At 42.8% G+C, this 16,845-nt stretch overlaps 2 protein-coding genes and 1 non-coding gene across 4 annotated transcripts; all 3 read right to left on the bottom strand.

Moving 5' to 3' along the window:
- Positions 1 to 1,689: 1,689 nt before the first annotated feature.
- LOC6901520 (sperm flagellar protein 1-like) lies at positions 1,690 to 15,204 on the bottom strand. 2 transcript variants are annotated; one of them, XM_033383940.1, is made up of 2 exons: positions 14,961 to 15,204; positions 1,690 to 2,415 (listed from the first exon to the last, which is right to left on the bottom strand). In XM_033383940.1, exon 2 carries the CDS (start codon positions 2,178 to 2,180, stop codon positions 1,782 to 1,784), a length of 399 nt encoding a protein of 132 aa, XP_033239831.1. In that variant the 5' UTR covers positions 2,181 to 2,415; positions 14,961 to 15,204; the 3' UTR covers positions 1,690 to 1,781. The 2 variants fall into 2 exon arrangements, with proteins under 2 accessions (XP_033239831.1, XP_002134199.1); XM_002134163.3 differs by lacking the exon at positions 14,961 to 15,204 and adding an exon at positions 4,982 to 5,127.
- On the bottom strand, positions 3,650 to 3,731 carry TRNAS-AGA (transfer RNA serine (anticodon AGA)). The gene has a single exon. It is a non-coding gene; the product is annotated as a tRNA-Ser (tRNA).
- Positions 15,205 to 15,401: 197 nt separating the features above from the next.
- On the bottom strand, positions 15,402 to 16,291 carry LOC6901522 (uncharacterized). The gene is made up of 2 exons (XM_002134164.3): positions 15,617 to 16,291; positions 15,402 to 15,542 (listed from the first exon to the last, which is right to left on the bottom strand). The coding sequence occupies exon 1, from the start codon at positions 16,178 to 16,180 to the stop codon at positions 15,758 to 15,760; it is 423 nt and encodes a 140-aa protein (XP_002134200.2). The 5' UTR covers positions 16,181 to 16,291; the 3' UTR covers positions 15,402 to 15,542; positions 15,617 to 15,757.
- Between the last annotated feature and the right edge of the window lie 554 nt (positions 16,292 to 16,845).

Below are 16,845 nucleotides of genomic sequence, written 5' to 3'. Positions count from 1 at the left end.
CTGATAAATGCCGCTGATAGCGTCGCTGACGTTCGCAATTTGGTTGAAATTTATTTGGAGTCCGCCGAACGTCGCGTCGCCTCGTTTATTGTTGTTGTTGTTGTTGGAGATCGTTGGTGATCGTGTTTTTTTTTTGTTTAGGTTTTTAATGTTATTGTTGGTGTCGGTAAATAAATACAATATAAATAAAATATACTGTTGTATATGGGCATTTCCATGGAAAGGTCCACCGAGACCAAATAATTGAAAGCTAATAATAACACATTTGTGTTTTGTCGCGATATTATTTTCTAAATTGATTGAAACCTAACTACTTTAAACAATTTAGAATTGATTGTTGCTAAAATTGTAATAAAACTATTGCTGTTGTTGAAAAAATGTAATCAATTGTGGTTGAACTTTTCAACATCGTATTCTGTTACTTCCTTTGCTGTTGTTGTAGTACTCCTTGTTGTTGTTGATATTTTTGCTATTACAACAATTGTTTCCTAGCTGCAATTCTCTGTTGTTGTTGTTGCGATTGTGCAACGCACTTTGTGCGTTTGCAAATTGACATTCATTCAATTAAACCCAACTCAGCACAGCATACGATACGTACTCGCTGAGAGAGGAGTTGGAGTATTTTGGAGTCTTGGTCAGGAGGCACGCACAGCGTTGTCCGCATTGCCAATGTCCGCTGTCTGTTGCCGTGTGCTGCTGTTTTTGTCATCGTCTCTCCATTGTCCGAATTCTCCAGTTTTTTGTCTGCCTGTCAAATGGTGCAATTGGCAATAGTCGTGCATACCCTATCCTATGCTCGTTGCAAATGATCGTGGGGATGTCCGAACCACAATGTCCTCAGACAAATGTTTCAACAACTTTTCACCAACAAGCTGCTGTAAGCTAAGGAAGGTCTTTGCTAATACGAAATTCTCCATAAGTTTGACCTGCTTTTGATGCTAGAGTATCCAGACTTCTGTTCCTTGTGCCTTGTGGTTGAGAGCTAGCGACTGACAAAACATTTGACAAGCGATCGCCGCGCGGCAGGCAAACGTTCGGCAACATGTTGCGGCAACATTCAAGTTGCCCCATTCGCGGGGCAAGCAAAAGGCAAACGCAAACACAAACCAAAAAATCATTTCATTCTCTATGACACAAATGCTGCTGCGATATTCAAATCCTTGGCAGCCCCAACTGACACACTGCCCGAACGACCACGATGCAGCTGAATGTTGAAGCTGAATCGGAATCTGAATCTGAGGCTCAAACTCTGGCTTAAACCGAAGTTGAAGACGTTGAAATGTTGCGCATTTTGATGGTTGATATGCGCATTTGGGCAACAACACGTCAACCTGACCAAAAAAATAAAGTATATGTATATATAGAAATTGCTTGGCTGTTTTTCATATAGAAATCGTTGAGTTCATAAATGGCCACAACAATTTCTTGGCCATATGCAAACAAGCACAAGACTGACTACTCTTGTCGATTGTGGAAGGTTTTTCCAAGCAAAGAATTACACAATTAGCAGGAGATACTATAGGCATTGCTTTTATATAAATATACGTATATGTTTATATTGAAATATCAAAGACGAACTATAACTATATTCGTAGAAAAGATACCAAAGGTTATTGGGAAGAACATTTAACAAAATAATTGTCTTTAGATACCGGATTCTTCTATCAAGAGATATAAATTTGCGTTCAATGAGCTATTCATCTTTTACACATTCATTAATTAATTTATAGTTTGTAAATATAATAGTTTCAAATAGTAAATATTAATAGTTGGCAAATCACTTAGTCGACATTATCGAAATGATTAAAAGATTTATCCGAATCGAAACGCATCATCAGGCTGTAGTCGGCGACCATTAGATCATATAGAAGCGATTCGATGGCACCCTCTGCGCCCACGGCCAGCCTCTCCATATCCGTTTGTGAGATACAAATATTGAGTTTGGTCAGGACCCGTATATTGAATATCTTCCAGTTCTCAATCATCATGGCCACACTGGTGCGGGGTATGTAGCTGTGCAAATCAACGACTTCTGGATGGATCTTCTCGAAGACTCTGGCAATGGCCAGGGCATCGCGAAACTGATTTCGTGTGTGATGATCGAGTTTGATGTCGTGCGTATCCAGCCAGTGGTTCAGCATCAAATGTTCCATATCGTTCAATTTGGTGAGGCGTGACATTATCCTTTCCTCTCTTTTACAAGACTACAAAATTTAGCTCAATTTTTAAAAGCCTAAAAGTTAATGTTTTTGGGGGTTAAATGGGAGCCGAGAATGTGAGGATCTGGGAGAATTTTTGTGACATTTGAGAAAACGAACACTTGGAGTTCCAATCCGAAATCTTTGAAAGATCTTCGATGTTCATCCAAGGATTAAGTTCTTCAGCCAGGAATTGTTGTTGTCCTCAAAAGGAAATCTAGGGAAAAATAAGAGTTTCCATTAGATTGAAAGATCTTTTCTTCAGTTATTCGTTTCTGTAAGTTGGCCTGAAGAAGGCCCTGAGTGTATGGCTTCCACCTAATTTGCGGCTCATCAGAAGAATTTACCATCCGTCTGAGCATTCTTCTTGTTCATTCCGCCTTGTATCATTTGGCTATTAAGAATTTTTCATAATTAGAATGTAATCGCAGTCGGTTAAAAGACTCTCCAACTCAAACTCGGACCAGACTCCAATTAAATGCATGAAAACGAAAAACGACGTTGGTAAAGGGGAAAAAAAAATATGAAAATTAGCTGTGGCCCAACAATCACGATTTGCGTATAATCCGCGCACCGGAGAGGTTGCTTCTAATATTATGCAAAGAGAGAGATAGAGAGTGAGAGCCTCAGTCTCCCCAGAAGAGCAACTTCTATTTATCATAATTGAGGCGGCAATTAAAATGGAATGTAGGATAGTGTAGGGGATCTGTAGAGCGGTACAGGGCACCCCAACTTAATCCAAATCGAAAGCCTCCATCCGTCCGCCAGTCCATACGTCCGCCCGTCCATACGTCCATCCGTCCGCCTATATTGAAAGTAATTTTAATGGTTTCGTTGTCGAGCCCTGAACATCGTTTTAATGCTCACCTCTCTCTCTCTCTCTCTCTGTAGAGTAAATAATTCAATTTATTTTTCTTTCCTTTTGCCTCCACTGTTTTCTGTTCTTGGTTCTCGGTTCTCGGTTTTCAGTGTTCAAAATGAAATTAAATTAAAAATGCATTTTGGGCGAGCAAATGAATTAAGCCATCATTCGTCCCAGTCGCAGTCGTCACGCAGCAACCTGCAGCTAAAGGCAGCCAAAGAAATGGCCAAAAACGTGTTGAAAGCCATGTGTGGCATGATGGCCTGGACCCTCAGAGGGGTTCCAGTATCAGTCTCTGTCTCTGACTCAGTTCAAGTCCCGCTTTGCAGTCTACCCAGAGATCCCTCCTGCCACACACACCTTGGCGTGTCAGTTTCACGTGCAGTGGCAAAAGGTAATTCATCTTGTTCCCATTCACCTGCCCCCTGCCTCATGCCCCATGCCACTGCCACTGCCTGAGACCGTGGCCATTGAGGATGAGGATGTTCAATGTTGCTCGTCGCTGGCCTGCGGCTAATTAAATGGCCAGCGCGGAGGCATTTTAATGCTTTTAATATTTCATAAGAATATATATTTACAAACAAAAATACGCAGTCGGTAGGACTCGAACCTACGCTCCCAGAGGGAATCTGATTTCTAGTCAGACGCCTTAACCGCTCGGCCACGACTGCTTCTGTGACACTACCCTCCCCCGACCAATCGCTGGGCAAACCAAAGGCCTTCTCTCATACGATCCGATCATCATAATTTGAACCAAACGTTCTCAACAGATAAAGTGCACAATCTTCAATTTAAAGATAACTTCTAGTGGAGGAGAAAATATACATATTTATACGGATATGAGATAACCGCAGTTCAGTTATAAATTTATTTTCTAGCTCGAAACCTCAAATCGAGATTTAAGAAGCGTTCTAGAAGCAAGAAATACCATGAAATCTTTCTATACTTTGACAGTAATTATAATCCCATTTAGATCGTACAAACTCCTATATGTAAATATGAAAATTTCTAAGCAAATAAGCGAACCCCTGCAAACAACCAGTCACCGCGTGCCCAGTTCCCAGTCACCTGGTCACCATCCAAGGGAATGATTACAGATTGATCACAGATTACATCCCAAAAGACACTCCGAAGAATGGGATCAATTCCTCCAACGATACAAGACTTTTACCCACACTGTACGCCATACAAAAATGACCCCCGAACACCCCGAACACTTTTCCTGGAGTGTCAAGGATTAAAGGATTAGACTATAGAATAGGATAAGAGCAGAATAAAGAACCCTCAAATCTCTTGAGCGTACCAAGTCAGCAAACATTAGTTAATTTACCAGCTTCTACTCACAGCAGAGCTGTAAACCTTGGTACCAGCCTTAAATTAATAAATAAATAAAATAAAAATAGACCCTGACCATAACATGCATCGATACCAATCCCAATAGTAAGCCCTCTGTTGAGGGGCTATTGTTTCTATTAAAAAAGCCAAGCTGTTGCCCTGAATGAAATCCTAGACAAGCTATTAAACGAAATGAAAACCCAAACACAGTACTAAAACGAATTCGGCATGTGTGTGTGTGAAAACAGAAATGATCGTGTTCTCCATCTGCCGTGTAGGATCGATAAGGGCAAACAAACAGCAAGAAAACAGCTGGCCAAGTAATTTATAAACAAAACAAATACAAATGCAATATACATCCGCCAAACAAATCAATTTAATCTAAGGATTACTGATAGTTAAAATACCTCTATACGTTAGCCGAAGGTCATGGTAACCAGTGCTATCATTAAATAAGCTAGGCTAATAGTGTTAACTCTAACCTCGTTGTATATAAATAAAACCTCTTTAAGTATATGAAATGATGGGATATTTCGGACTAAGGCAGATCACCCCATACTTAAATAAATCGTTGTACGGTACTTACAAGTCGAAGCGAAGTTATCGTTTATCCCAAAGATCTTCGACTCACATGCAGACTATGTAAGCCTTAAGCATGGGTTTCAGATGATATTTTAATAGGTTATTACTAGGCTACGAGGTCCAACGTGTTGCAGGTCCAAATATGTCAGCAGCACTGAAATAATTCGCTCTAGTGGCTAAAAAATATTGGAAAAGCTCAAGTACCTATGTGTATATGTGCATATGGGTGTATATGTACACATTTCACATGTGTCCATAGAGTGCGTATTTATTTGAACGAAGGCGGCACCTTCTGATCGATCGCAGGGCCCACTGGCTCTCGGACAGATGAGGCCTCGACCAGAAAGAGGGGACCTCCTTGAGTTTATTTTTCCATAAAAAAACATAATCTATGAGGCACTGATCATGCGATTGAATTCTAAGAACTGATTGAGAAGGTTTTTTTGTGTATCTTTGAATACTCAACTGCCACAATAGGCTTTTGATCGCGATATCGATAATTCATAGAATTTCATCGACTTTCTTTACAGAGTAGAGCTTTCGCACAGCTTTAATGTACGCTTAAAAGCTACCAGAGTAGGGTGGTAACCCTGTCAAAACCATCTCCCTTCCTGTACGTTTTTTTTTTTTGTTTGTTTTAAGTAATTGGATTATTTGTTTAATACTACATGAAAAAAACACAAATAACAATAAACGATAACATTACACACTGGTACTGTTAATAGCTACTTCTGTGTGTCTTTCTATGAATCTGTATGCTTACAAATGTGTCTAAATATCTATCGAAATTTATAGTAGATATAAATCCATCCATCTATTTATCTAAATAGATATGTTTTCCATCTTATACCCCATCAACACCAAGCAGCCATTAAGCCTGAAACAATTCCACTGATCCGAACTCCATTCATCATCTCAACCATTTTATAGATTCAATGATTAATCTCCGGGAGATCTGATCCGAACAACAGCAGCCTCCCAGCTACACAACTCTCCTTCCCTCATTCTCTGTAGACTGCCATTCCCCCACCATATCCATTATCCCATTCCGACCCCCCATTCCCATTCAAGCGAACAACGATCTGCGATCAGCGCCGATCAGGTTATCAATTACATGACCACGCACATTGGCTTTGATCATTTGGTTATCCAAAAATAAATATAAACAAACAAAAACACTTTCAACCAGAGCCGCCTTTGGTGACAATGCGTTTCAGATCCACCTAAGACCCTGCCCCTGCCCTTGCCCCTGCTACTGCCCCTGACTTCTGGCCGATCAATGCAATCGCGATATCGATAGCTGGCCGCCGGATCTGCACCAATCTGCTGCTGCAACGGCAGAAAAAACAGTTTTTAATGTGCACCTTTTGTTCTGTGGCAATTGCAACTGAAACTGCAACTCGAATTGCAAGGAGGTGGGTCCAGAGAGGGGGCATATGCGGCGGCTGGGAGAGGGGCTATACAGGTACAACGACTACTGGCTGCCGAAATGTCAAATGCCAGGCCATATTTCTTAAACGCCAAATACTTTTTGACATAATAGTCCAATTACCTTATCGCGCCCGATCTGAGATGCGGTCGCCGTTGCAGTTTCTCGTTGTTCATGTGTTTGTTGTTGTTGTTGGTGTTGTTGTTGTTGCAGTTGTTGTCGCCGCCGACACCGCCACCATTGATGCAGCAGCACTCGCTGGGTCGCTGTTGCTGTTGCTGTAGCTGGAGCCCAGAGCTGCAAATGGAGCCACAGCCAGAGCCAGAGCTGAAGACGGAGATGGAGATGGAGCTGGGGCAGGAACAGCAGCAACTGTGCGATTATTTATGGCGATCAATGTTCGTGGGCCCAGTAGCAGAAATTCCATTTAAATTGCGTACAACAACAACAAAAACAGCAACAACTACAAGTAAAAACTACACCAACAACCACATCAAGTACAGAGCCCAGCGCAACAACAATTGTTTTTATGGTAGGCAGCAGCGTTGGCGGCGGTGCCTCTGAAGCCTCTGAAAAAAAACAACAACAAAAAAAGAAACCCAAAAGGAACAGAGAGAGGCCCAGGCAAGTCGGAGCCCAGCCCGAACTCAAGAAAAGCTCTGAAAGAAAGTGTGGATTATCTGGCGGGTTTCGCGCACCACGAAAAAAAAACATCACTATAAAGACAATCAAATAGCTAATTTTGTTCAGAATCAATGACACCAAAGAACGTCTAAAGCCAGACTTTATAGACCATACTAAAAAAAAATAAAAATCTGTAAAAATTTCAAAGTTGAATCAACATTCAAAAAGGAAGAAAACTTTAACTTTGTGTCGCCATATCTTTAGTTATATTCCAATCGATTCGACCTGTGAAAGATCTTACATTTCTCTCTAATCAGTCCAGGTTTTGTCTCGTGAAAGGTACTATTTGCTATCGATAAAAAAAATCCAAAGTCTTGATGGTTTTGGCTTATATTGACAGATGTCTACTGTGGCAATGAAATTTATACATTTTTGTTCTTCCTTTTGGTAGTGAACCTTAACTTCGATCTACGATTATTATTTCTATATAGATCTATAGATTTCAAAACACTGATTCCCCGATTTCCTGCTAGTTGCCTGCTTCTCTCGTTTTTAGCCTTTTTTGTTGGCCTTTTTGCAGCCAACTTCTTTGGTCGTGTGGAGGTGCCTCATCATTGGCAATTGGGCGGAAGGAACACCTTCAAAAGATCACATGCTCAACATCTGTTAAGGGCAGGACAATCGATTTGGCGCAAAGTGTTGGACACACACACACGCACATGCACACCGCGACCAGATAGATGTGCAGATACTTAGATACACAGATACTCTCGTGGCTCGCTGGCTAACTCAGAGATACTTTCATTCGGTCAGTTGTAAATGAGTCTCAAGGGTCGTCGTCGTCGTCGTCGCCGTCGTCGTGGTCGTCTGGCTGGATCGGAGCTCTGCCCGCGCCCGTAATATGTCTTGTTGCTTGTTTGACAGTTGTTGTTGCTTGGCTTGGGCGCAGATGTGTGGCTCCTGTTGCTGTGGTGGCAGTTGCAGTTGCAGTTGCAGTTGCAGTTGCAGTTGCCTTGTGGCATGAACAATCGTAGTTATATTTTTAAACGCAACTACGCGCTGCTCTGCGCCCAGCAGCGATATTGATCTTATTTCAATATGCCAGCCTCCTCTTAGCTACTGGCTTCTGTCTCTGTGCCTCTCAGCTTCTCTGCCGCTCCGCTTTTAATTTGCTGCTGCGCTTTAGCCGCTTTGGCTCGTCTGCCAGTTGCACGTTGCATGGTACATGGTGCATGGTGCATGGTGCATGGTGCCAATACTAGTTGCAATTTCCTTGTGGCAGCTCACTTGAGTGCAGTTGACGTTGCCACTACTTTGGGGGATCGCACCTAGGCCTCATCGTCAGCGTCTCTACCTCAACTGCTTTCTGTGTCGGCTTTTCCTTCATTGATCTTGCCCCTTCTCCAACTTCTTTTTAGTTTATTTTCAATTGTCAACTTGATCCGAGGGTGTTTTTTCGGGCTGGTTCTGGGCCCCGGGTAGGAGGGAAAAGGTCCTCCTCACTTTGATTTAGTAAACTGTAATTACAGTCGAGAGAAACCCTGGAGTCCTGGAGAAACCCAACTTCAGAAGGGACGGGATGACGCTGCTCTGAAGTGAATATGGAATGGGAGTGTAAACAGGAGAGCAGGGAAGAGTCCTCATAATATATCTATAGAAACATATGAGAGAGAATAATCAGCTGATGATTAAATAATCTTTTCATTTGCAAGTCTACTGATTGGAGGCCCTCAAGGGCTCTTCAAAAATAGTTCTTCTTCAGGGCCTTAGAGCTTGCTATTTATTTATTTCTGTTTATTGTGCGAATTATGTGAATGCCCGTCACTCATCAATTCCACACTCCGCTGTCGTATGCAGGAAATTCCCATATCAAAACGCTCTATAAATTCATCCGACACTTTCGGCCCTGGCAGTACGTTAAGCTTATGGGTACAGTACTATAAAGACACTACGAATCTGAGCTCCAACTCCATTTCCAGTTCCGACTCCGTCGACGGACAAACTAGTTACAACCCATAACTATAACAATTACAAATTAGCATCGCATGCTCTCCGGCGATTAATTTGGCTGTACACCGCTTGGCTTTCGGCTTTCGACTCTCAGCTCTCAGCTTTTCCTTACGAGCATTGTTTGTAGCTCATTAAGAAAATTCTGCGCGCTTCGACGACGACAAACGCCATGCCGACAAAGGCGAGGGGAGTGCCGCTGCCGCGGTGCGGACCGAGCGGTGGCATGGCCCGGCCGTAGGCATAATTTGAGGCCAAAATCGCACAGTTTATGCAAATCGCAAATCGCAGAGCGAAAATTGCGAATCGGCAAAAGGCATTTTGGCATGCGAGTGTAATTTTCAATTGGCAACAAGTGGCAAGAGCAACAAGGCTCCCTGGCGCCCACCTTTTACCTCCTGTTACTTCATTCCAGTGACGTCATTGCCCTGAAATTTAAAAGTTACTTGTTTTTGCAATTTTCTTTGATATTTTGTTGTATATTTTATTCATTGTTTGATTTTTCCGTTCAACTGAAACGTTGCACATTTCATTGGAAAAAAAGTCAGAGTCTTCAGAGTCTCAGAGTTTCACATTCAAATATTCGGATTCTGTTCTGGTTTTCACAGCCTCGCCTCTTCGCTTCGGTTTTTTTGAGTTCTCAGCAAATCTTTTGTGTAATTGGAAACGGAATCTTGGCTGGGCACAAAACGGTTTGAACCGTCGCCCACTTGGCTGTTGGCGTGGGAAATGCGACCGCCGCCGACGAGGCACAGTGGGATGGATGATCGATTGAAAGAGTATATTTTTTAACCATTCTCACCTTCTGATGTTTACAATTTTATCTACTATTTCCTACACTATCAATTATTATAAATTATCTAGACATTTATCTGAGTAGTATGAGACACCAAATATCCACTAATTGATTTGATATACTTTATCAATTTTACAGCCCATGTCCTGTGTAAAATATTGTTTCAAAATTTAATAAAAAAAAAAAAAGCAAACTTTAAGAAAAATTTTCGAAAAATCATTAATTGAAAATCAAACTAATCTGCATGAAAGAAATTTTTAAAAGTGTGACCCAAATATATTTATTTTTTATTTACAAGATTTTCAAAAACTATTTCAGTCTTAATGTCCCTGTATAATACATTGATTTTTAATATTCAATATTTACTTATATATTTATATCGACTTTGATTTCTTATTATTATTAATCGTAACAGGGGAAGTCGGTTTTGGAACCCTCTAGTTGTATTTTAATGAATTTTACGCCGGAAAAATAATTCAATCAATGTGAATTCAATTTGTGTTTATTTCCTTTCATATTTCTTCAGTCATAGCGTATTTTTCAAGGTCGCCCATCACAGAGAGCAAAATTATTTTTTCCAAAAAATTATCACTTGCTAAATTCTTGATACCATTTTTCCATTTAAAGGAATCAATTTATTTCCTTCATAGATAGTTACGTAAGACCTAATTTGAATTTGTTTAAAAGTTATGAGGAAAAACAATGCCCACAACCAGCACAATTCTCTTATGGATATTTTTGATATTGTTTTTATTTTATTCCTATTTCGTATTGTACCAAAGACTATTATACTTTAACTCCCTTTTCTATCGTTCTATTAATGCCTTGCGTGAAGTCTGCTTCGGACCCCTGAATCCAACAACAAAATACACAGTTTTCTACGAAGCGCAGTAGACTTCTACTTCATAGCCATGGGTGTATGCAGAAATATCAAACGGAATCTCCGAATCGTACAAATTGTGCAAGGAATGAATCTACTCTTATTGGTCATGCCTCTTTGGTTCCACAGTGCGCACCGTGCCAAGCATGTTGAATGAATTGAAATAAATTTTTAGCCGAATTGCCACTTTTAGCACTCTTCCTCTCCCGCTGTACCTCTGCCTCTGCCTCTCACTCAGCACCCGCGCATCCTGAGGTTGCTACGGCTTCTGGCACAGAGCATGTGGCAGCTGCGCATTTGCATCAGCTCCACACTCGACTCAGGGTCCCCCCCCGTCAGCCAATGGGTTAATCTCTCTCTCTCTCCCCAGGATTAAGGCTAGCAGCCGCAGCCGCAGCCGGCCCAGCTGCGTTTTACGTCTCCGCTTCTTTGGTCTCTGCTGGTGCTGGTGCTGTGCCTCATGCAACGTGAGCTGGCTGCCACACTCAATAATTTGCCCGCTGTTCTGGTTGTTGTTGTTGTTGTTGCTGTTTTGCGAATGTGGCTCTCGATGCTCGATCCCCCTCCCCTGGCCTGTTGTGACTCGCATTCGCATTTCATTCGCGCTTATCTCTCGCCGCACTCTGCGGCTCGTTTTCATGTCTTTATTTATAATTTTATTGATAAAATTGACATTAATCGTGCGTTTAAGATGATTTTTATCGCCTCGCGTGCAAATTGCTTACAATTTTTTTAACCTCCACAACTTTTGGTGTAATTTTTTCAGGTCTTGTTTTTTTACTGTCTCTGTTTTATGGCCTTTGGTGTTGAGGTGCGAGCGATTATTGGATTTGACAGACACCCAAAAAAAAAACAACAGAACGGGAAACTGTCAAAAGACCGAGACCAGGCAGCAAACTGGAAGAGGCATCGAGAAAGGGGAGCATCAGCGCTTTTGGAGGTGAGGAGACAAAAAATTCCCCGAACCAATAAAAGTATTTCCCGAGAAGAGAGATCGATATGTGTATCTTTAAGAGGTATCCGGCCCACTTGTCTCTGAATATGAGGCGGAATCGGAGGCGTGCTTCAAGGCTTCAATGAAGAGAGTCTGAAGGGAATTCCGGCATTCCCTTTCAAAGAAAGGACGAAAGGTGATATGATCTGGAAAAGGAAGAAATTCAGCTCATCAAGTTCATGGTTGGAATGAAAGTTCTTTAGAATGAAGATAGAAATTCTTTTTTTAGAGGTACATTCTTTAAATGCTTTTCATCCAAGGCGAATAATCTTTAATTTCCGATGATTTTTTGTCACTGTTTTCAGTGGCAAATGATATTATTCCTATCCCTTCTGGGTAATCACTTGTGTTTCTCATATTCTGCCTTAACAATTTCCAATAACTAATTATCCTTCGATCTTTCCTGTATGGCACCATAACCATTTCCCCTATTGATATTCTGAGTACCAAACTGGATATAAAGCCATCCATAAATATTCGGCACACAAAAAATTTATGATTTTATTGTTATTCCGCGAATTCTCAATATTTCAATGAAGGAAATTCTACAGTGGAAAATCAATGCCAGATATATATTCCCCATTTTTGCAGAGTCCCCCGAAATGTGCTGTCCCTTCGTGGTAATGGCAGGACCTTCCCGCTCCCCCTTGAGCAATGCCATCTTTCGGTTTGATATATGAAATGCGTTTGTTGCCTCGTCCTCGCTTCACTTTGGGGCAAAGCATTTTCCCACATTAATTTTCCTAATTTCGAAAGCCAACCCACACACGCGCCGGGGAAGGGGGGGTTGAAGGAAGGTTCCACAGAGCTGACTGCATCCCCGCAGGACAGCGCAGAACTATTTATCAATGCTGAAACATTTCAAATACATTCTGCGTTTTTAGAGCAGGAAGACCAGAGAAGGCAGGAGCAAGGGCAGGACAGGGAGGATGCGGAGGATACGGAGGATGCGGAGGTGGAGCTGCAGCCAGGACACACAGTACACAGAGGCAATGCGACAAGGCAAGATTATGATGGAGATCCCCTTGCCTGCCTCCAGTGCCTGCCACTTTCACCACTGCACGACTGCACCACTCCCCCATCGCATTCCCAGCCCTGTCAAATGAAGCGGCAAAAAAGTAGCTGGAGAATGAAATATGCCAGCGACGTCTCCATTTCGGCCCCCAATGTGCGTCGTCCTGTTCCCCCCATCGCTGCTGCTGGCTGCTAAGACAACTGGCGGCGCATTAAATGACGCCCCAGCGACATCTTACGCAATGGTCGAATAGCCGATAGTTCCACCAGATAACGCCATTGGGGATGGGACATTAGAAAGAACCACTTTTTCCAAAAGATCTCAGAGGTTCTACTACGACTCAAATGCTGTTGGTATGTGGGCATCTCTGCAGAGAAAGTCACTTCGATAGTTGGGCTCGTGTCACGCTGCCATCACGGCACCAGAGTTGCCCTTTTCAGATTTTCCTGCTGTCCCGGCATCTATCTCAGTGTGTGTGCGCCCACACACAACGCATAGAAAATTGCATTTCGCCTGCTGCAAAATATTTCACTTTAGAGGACAAACAGGTCACAGGCTGACTTTTGCAGTCATGCACACACGCACATGCAAACCCTGGTTGCAGGCAGCAGTCAGCCAGCAGGGGGGTTGCCCCAACCATTTAGTATGCAACTGGCGTTCGGCTAAGGAGCTGGGGGCTGAGCTGGGGGGGCGGGAAAAGTTTTTGGCGCGTCTCGGCCAACAAACGCATGCATTTATCCGCCCAAAAGAGAGGGAAAAACTCCCCGAAGCACGTAAATAAATCTTAAAATTGTAAAACCCGCAAAAGCGAGAGGGAGCAGCAGGCAAGAGGGTGGGTGCCACAGTGGGAGTGGGGCGAGGGATGACTCCTTTTGGATCTGTCGCCATTTTGCGATGTGTTTTGCCGCCATTGCCGCAGCAAATTACGCAAGGCGTCGTCGTCGTCGTCGTCGTCGTCGTTGTCGTCTTCATGCTGGTCCTAGTGCTGGCTCCTAGTGCTGGCTCCTCGTCCTCGTCGACTCAGTTCAACTAACGTTTGTCCTTGGCATGTCCTTTGGCGCGCTTTTGTGCATTTAAACCGACAACGTCCGGGAGGTGGGTGGTATCCACACGGGGCTAGAGCTGAGACGACGGCAAAATGCAGTCATTACTGAAAATTGGTTTTGGGGCTAACGCACTTGCACATTTCATGGCTATGATGAGCAGAGGGGTTGTTTTTCCCACCCCCCGCCCCAAAGACTGCAGTGAAGGCACGGCGCCCAAGGGATGGATGGCCAGAGAGGGGGCGGGAGGGGGGCCAAAAGGGAAGTAGTGGAAAAAAATGCGTCGTTTCAAAAGTTTACTTCTCGCATATTTTTCTTCAAATTGCATGCGATTTTTACTTGTTTGCCCGCCGCCATCTTTTTTGGCGCCTTGTGACGGGGGATTTTTTTTCTTTCCTTTCAGGGGATACACATACATACATACACGTGTATATGGGTGCCCACATACACGTTCAGCAACAGTGTGCATGGCTTAAGAATGCCATTGATGAGGCACTGGTATGTTGCACAGATTTGTTTGGACTGCTAAATAAATAAATCAGCTACTAGATAAAACATTGCTGGACCTTTCTTTGTAGAAAGAATATATAGAAGAGGGAGATGTATGACTGAGTATGACTAAGATCTACAAATCCATTTCAAAGGATCTGTGTAGATGGAATGTACCACTATAAGGCAGGGACTACTGTATTTTTTGGGGCATGGCATGCATTACCTTGGCGCTTGTTGCTTGCCACCCGCCTTGGAGCTTCCCCTCTTGCGGAACGACACACACGCATCGCATATTTTCAACGATTTGTTAGACTCCCAGGACCACTCCCACCACACCCCCTTGCCCTCTTCCTCTGCCACCACCTTCTGTAATCGCATGTGGTTTGTCAGGCTTCCCCACTATTTTGGGGGGCTGTTTCCTCTCTCTCCCTCTCTCTCCGTATACTCTTTGGGTCGTGAAGGTAATTTTGCTAAGACCGAAAAAGATAGAGCGAGATGGCAACAAGCGTATAGAAATAGAGACAGAGAAAGAGAAAGAGGGACAGAGAATAGTAGGGAGACGACTAATGTGGGGATTACAAGGATTTACTAATGCAATTGCATATTGCACTGCTTTCACCCAGCAAAGGCACACACCCTGTGCGTCCCGCGAGCGGCTAATGCCTGTCCCAGCCATAAATATCTATTAATTTTATGCACTTACGGGATGGGAAGGGGAAGGTCAGGCCACAAAAGGCCACCTTATTGTCTCCTGCCTTCAGCAATCGAGGTGACATTTGAGCCAGTATCTGCTTTATTTATATTTACTTATTTATATTTATCCATTCGAAATGATTAATTCTGGTTGATCTGCTTGAGTTGCGACTAAGCCTGAAGGTTTTGTTCAAGCGGCGCGCTGCTGAAACCTGAAGGTTTGGTTCAAGCAGTGCATGGCTGAAACCTGAACGTTTGGTTCAAGCAGTGCGTCGTTGAAACCTGAAGGTTTGGCTTAAGCAGTACGCTTTCTGCAAGCAGTTCATCAACAAAACCTGAAGCCTTGGTTCATTTTCCCTTGAAACATTTTCTTCCACAGGACCATAATAAATATTTCAAGCTATTGTAGTCCTTATGCTCCGAGATATCTCTTCACATAAGACAAAACGAATAATTTGAATAGAGCAATTCGATTATTTCATTAGTTCACTAATTTTGTTGTACATGAAATAAATGTTTGTTCTTGCAAAATTATTTTGTTGAATCCATGTAATTATCCAAATCTTCCAGCAAGTTCTAGCAATGACCCATTCTATAATAAAAATATATTTGTATATTAGCACAATATTCCTTTTAAAGGGTTTTAGAGGGCTTAAAGTTACATACCTGTCGATTATTGACTGGTTCGAAGCTCAGGCTCGGTCCGCTACCAAATGTTCGTCCTTGGGGATCGGTTCTTTGACATTGAGCTCAAGTCCGAGCACAAGTACAACCATTGAAAAGTTTTTGGGACACCTTTGAAACCATTCACATAAGGGTTTCTTGGTTTCGCTTCTTGATTTTAGGAGCACTGTTCTCATACGAGAAATCTTGCCCAACATCGTCTATCTCCTCAACAGTCATCATCAGCCTGTAGAGAAGCGCATCCTGGACCCACTCCACGGCCCTGGCCAACTTATCCTCATCCTTTGGCGTGAGGCCCATGTTCATTTTCTTCAGGACTCGTGCATTGAAAATACGCCAGTTACTTGCTTTCAAGGCCACACTGTTCCGGGCTACATATCTGTTGAGGTCCACTCGTCCCGGATGGACCTTGTTGAAGAGTCTAGCCACTGGCAAAACGTCGCTGAATTCGTGACGTGTCCGGTGGTTGAGCAATACTCCGTAGGTCAGCAGCCACTGGTCCAGCGTCTGGCATTGCTGGTAGTTCAATTGCCGAAAAGAAGACATTGCACCACGGTTTATATTTTTTTGGAACTTATAAATTTTGATAGAATTCTAAAGTGGAAATTTAGTTGGGGCTTAGATGCCGAAAATGTATTGAAATGCGATTACTTGACAGCAGGTTTGAAAGGGATTGTTGATGAAAATGTTTTGTTATACCCAGGACTCACAGAACACAGGCCAGAAGGAATCTTTCCACTCTAAAGACTGCACCATATTATTGATCAGCATATGAGTCTGTCCATCTGTCTGCTATCTGTAATCTTTCATCATTCTAGAGGGGATATCGAGAGAGTTCTTTAGCTTTGGAACAACCTCTTTGAAAGCCTGAATTGTGTTCTTCGGGTGGTCCTAGAAGTTGGAAGATACTGATGAAGAACAGATCCATTGAAAAAGAAAAGAACTGTTTGGGGAAAGGTAGAGTAAGTCCTTCCAAGTGGAAGTATCCCTCCGAATTGTCTTCCATAGTGCCTATTCCATTCGCCTATCATATTGGTCATCGCATTCGGCAGCTAATGAGCAATTATCGATTGGCAGCCCAGAAAACACGAGTACGTATCGTATCGTATCGGGCACATACTAATTAAATCAGTTCAAGTTGGCAGCCCAACAGTGCGGTGGTGCTGCCAAGTCATTACCAGTACGAGTACGAGTATGAGGCGGGGAGCAAC

Source organism: Drosophila pseudoobscura, chromosome X (assembly GCF_009870125.1).
Source record: "Drosophila pseudoobscura strain MV-25-SWS-2005 chromosome X, UCI_Dpse_MV25, whole genome shotgun sequence".
NCBI lineage: Eukaryota > Metazoa > Arthropoda > Insecta > Diptera > Drosophilidae > Drosophila > Drosophila pseudoobscura.
This window is presented reverse-complemented; position numbering and strand designations above follow the sequence as displayed.

Bases quoted from the DNA above. Each gene is read 5' to 3' on its own strand.
- LOC6901520 (XM_033383940.1), bottom strand. From the start codon at position 2,180: ATGTCACGCCTCACCAAATTGAACGATATGGAACATTTGATGCTGAAC.
- LOC6901522 (XM_002134164.3), bottom strand. From the start codon at position 16,180: ATGTCTTCTTTTCGGCAATTGAACTACCAGCAATGCCAGACGCTGGAC.